At 38.8% G+C, this 3,995-nt stretch overlaps 1 protein-coding gene across 1 annotated transcript in view; it reads right to left on the bottom strand.

Moving 5' to 3' along the window:
• LOC104544749 (dimethylglycine dehydrogenase, mitochondrial-like) overlaps positions 1-3,564 on the bottom strand; it is a gene marked incomplete at its 3' end in the record, with an annotated part of 17,317 nt that extends 13,753 nt beyond the window's left edge. The window contains exons 1-2 of the mRNA XM_010189695.1: positions 3,500-3,564; positions 2,180-2,345 (exon numbers count right to left, since the gene is read on the bottom strand). Coding sequence (XP_010187997.1) covers positions 2,180-2,345; positions 3,500-3,564 — 231 coding nt within the window. The remainder of the gene's footprint in view (positions 1-2,179; positions 2,346-3,499) is intronic.
• Positions 3,565-3,995: the final 431 nt, after the last annotated feature.

Here is a 3,995-nt window from a genome sequence, read left to right as displayed (position 1 = left end):
AGCAGGAATATGATCTATATGAAACATGATCCTGAGCTCCAGCAGGACTTACTGGACTGTGAAAAATGTAGTGTAGTACAGCAATATCTGAACCAGGCTTTCACCATCTGTGGCTGCAGGCAATATACTACATGCAATTTCACATGCTAACTGTATGTGTAATTTTCATCTGTATCTAGTACTGTATCACTGTGAAGAAACCACTGATAAATGCATAGTAGCTAGTATAGCAAAGAACATGCCGTCACAGTTTTGCTCTTTCTCGTCACCTGAAACAGACTTAAGATCAACCTTTTTTATCTTCAGACACAGCATTCTAATACTGTATTCAATGAAAATGAGACAGCATACCATGTAGTTTACCTGTCAGTCATCCATTTTAACCTGTTCCATAACTAGGTGTCTTGTGTTAACTGAATCAAATTTCTGCACTTTGACATTCAATTGCAACAGCTTTCACAAGGCAGCCCTCTCAATAGCAGTGCAGTCATTTTCTCACCTATGCTCCAGGTCCTTCCCTACCTTTTAAACAGAGTTTCTCAGTGCTCCATTGCTGCATTCAGTAAGAAGTGGGGGCAAAAATACTGAAAGAATGGTTGCTTTTATACAGTTATGAGCAATAAACTAGAGTAAGTAAAACAATAAGAAGAAAGAAACAACCCCTCCATTCATGATTTTGGTTTCTTATTCAGTGAGGGGATTTTTATTATATTTTACACACATACTGTTCTGCATATGCACTGGGGAAACAGAATTCAGTCTATGTCTCATTCATACTTAAGTCACAGTATTTCTTTGAGCATTTCATAGTTATGAATGAATACACAAGATGCATGATCTGACACTATGGGTGGTGTTGCTCTGTTCACTCAATTCTATCAGCTGTGATATGACTCTAAGAGATGTAATTACTGAATTTTGTTTTTTCCTAACTTCATACAATGTGTTCTTTTGCTTAGTTTGTTGAAAAGCAAGTAAAATTAAGTATACCTACTGAAACATTTCAGACAGTGATTTTTAAAAATTTCATTTTACTCTTGTTCTCTCATGAGGCACCAAACATATAAAACATCTGCACTAAGATGAAGCATTTCAAACTTCAGAGTTCTTTGCCTGGGAGAAGTATGAGAATACAAATCAAATATAATTCATCTGAGTTATCCTCCTTAATTCGTTCCTGAAAGGCACTCAGGTACTATAGTTGTAAGTAGTTGCTCTACTGTATTAACGGGGTAGTTCTAAAGAGAGCAAACTGTTGGGTTTTCACTCTTTCATATTGCTACACATAGGGACAACATTCTCCCAGTTTCAGCTAAGCATAGCTGGAAATGAATGGAAAAGGCATCTGCTATTGTGGCATGCTTTATTTCATTTCATTACACTACCTACTCCAGACATTGACATAGAAAATATGTAATTACATACATGCGTGTAGTGCACCAGCATGTCTGTGTGATAAGCATTATAACACGAGGTGTCCGCACCCTGTCATTATTATATGTATGGTATTTTAGTTCCTTTCCTTAAAGACAAACTTTCAAACTTACAAAAAACCACAGTGTACAGCTGTTAGCCTTGCTCCTCCAAGATTTTGTGTCATGTCAGCAGTGGCAGGAAAGAAAGGTCTAGTCTCTAAGTATTAATTTCTGGGACAATGCTATTCTCTGAGAATTGGACACTGATGCTTCTTCCTGATCAACTCTTTTTCAGTATGGCACATATGAAAAACTAATTATACATACAATAATATCAGATTTCACATTTCTGCTTTATGCATGCCAGTGCAACCACTTCCAGTGATAAAGTCTGCATTATAAACTAATTACCTTAGAAATAAAACCTTAAATTTAAAAAGTTCAAGTTAAAATAAAGTTTAAAGTCTAACTCCAGTTAATTGCCAAAAATGTATAATAATAGAAGTTACCTTCCAGCCACCTAAAAACACAGTACTTGTCCCAGCTTTTACAAATAAGAAAAGTGTATAATGGATAGCTGAAGCAACTTTTCAAAACTCATATAGCCAATCTATAAAGAACACAATGTTAAAGTTTGTATCTATAAAATAAAAAAAAGATAGTTCATTTCCGGAAAGCCAGGGAATATAAAGGTAATGAAACTTCCATCACCGTTAGATACACAGACCACTGTTAATCTGAGAGATTAACAAAACATTTCTTACTGCATGCCAAGTAGATCCTGCAGTGAGCTCAGATTTTTCTAGCAGAACAACATCCTTCAAGCCAGCCTTAGCCAAGTGATAGGCTAGACTCACACCAACACAACCACCTCCGATGATTACTGTGTCTGCTCTGTCTTTCCACAAGGAAGGAAATAGGGTTTCTTTCCTAGAGAAGAAAAAATACAGACAGTTACAAAAAGACAACTGCAGCATTATCCATCTCTTTAGGTTACTGCTCCAATCATAATGTAACTTGTTGCATGCTTGGGAGCCTAGACACACTTGACTTAAAACCTAACCTGCTCACTCTTACTTTCTTTTAAAGTAAATGCTCTTAAAGAGTCATATACATAAACAGTAATAATACAAAAACCAAAGCAAGTTTGCTTCCTCTCACAACTTTAAATATTTATTTGTCTAATATACCCTTGTATGTAAATCCTATTTCTCAGTAAGAAAGTGTACCTGCAAAATTACAGTGTCAAAACCTAACTTTTCAAAAGGGCTACAGTATACAAAACACAAAGAAAGTATTTTAAAAATGACTACTTAGTAAGGCTCCTTAAAAATTTCTGAAGTCAATGCCAGCAGACTACATCAGTGCATGTGTTCATGAACGAAGAAGCTTAATATTTATTTTCATGTTCTATTTTGCTGAAGTCAAAATACTATAGAAATAGGATTTTGTCAATGGCTCACACCTGCTACTACACTACACTGCATTTTCACAATCACTTTTAGCCAGCATAAACCAGAACTGCAGTCATAGGCAGTCTCCTTCTCCTCCACCTCATCCAATGTTCCTCTCTACTGCCTCATCCACAGACAGCCAAGCAGCAAGCCAAATCAGGAAGTTTATCCCAATTAAAAAGAAGACTTCTTTTTTGGATTTGAGGCAAAGTAGGGCCTCTTAGTACAGACTACTGTGAAACGACACTATCTCGCCCTTCAGGACAGTTAATCAATACTCAATTTTATCTCCCTTCTCATTGTACGTTTGCTTTTGCAACTTCTCTGGCAAAAGGCTTTCTAATGTGTAACTAGTTTTCCACCCATCCTCCACTCAGAAAACAAAGCTATTAGTTGTATGTATTACAAATGGAGATCTTATAAAATGGCATTTCAAATGCAGATGTAGGTGGAATATGCATGATGTGCATTCACAAAGTGGCAATCAGTGAAAATAAATGCAAGCACTAGACACCACAGGTTTTCTGTATTTGGTGCGCCACACAGTTGCATGTGTTCTTTTTTGAGATTACCTATTAATTTTTGTAAGTTAACAGTAAACCGTTTAACAGCCAGATGTGAGACACTTACACCAGCTTCCCTACTGAATTTTGAGGCACATGGTGATCAAGGTCAAGCGTAAAGAGTTTTCTCATACTTTATGCTGTGGCTTTTGAGATTTCCTCAACTGACTTCTAGCTCTTTTCAAACCTTGTCTTTGAAACCCAGGACACTGGTAAGAATCCGGAGGATACCTTCCCTGTGAACTACATGATTAACCCACGTGTTTGCTCATCTGCGCCAAAACAGCTTATTTTTTGCTCGTGGATATGGCCCAGAAGACAAGTGGGACCTCCCTGTACCACCTTAGCCACCCACCCCGGGGTGGCTCTGGTCTGCGAGGCGCGGGGCGAAGTGCACCCACTGCCCGCAGGGAGAGCCCTTCGCGGCCCAGTGACCCCCACCAGCTGCAGGTGGACCACCGCGGGCCGGCGAAGGCGCCCGTTCCCCGTGTCGCCTTCTCCTCGCAGCCCCCTCTAAGCAGCTTCACTCTCGGGGTCTACGCCTTGAGGCGGTGCGGGTGCCA

The sequence above is a fragment of the Mesitornis unicolor genome, unplaced genomic scaffold, assembly GCF_000695765.1.
Source record: "Mesitornis unicolor isolate BGI_N332 unplaced genomic scaffold, ASM69576v1 scaffold29988, whole genome shotgun sequence".
NCBI classification, from domain to species: Eukaryota; Metazoa; Chordata; class Aves; order Mesitornithiformes; family Mesitornithidae; genus Mesitornis; species Mesitornis unicolor.
This window is presented reverse-complemented; position numbering and strand designations above follow the sequence as displayed.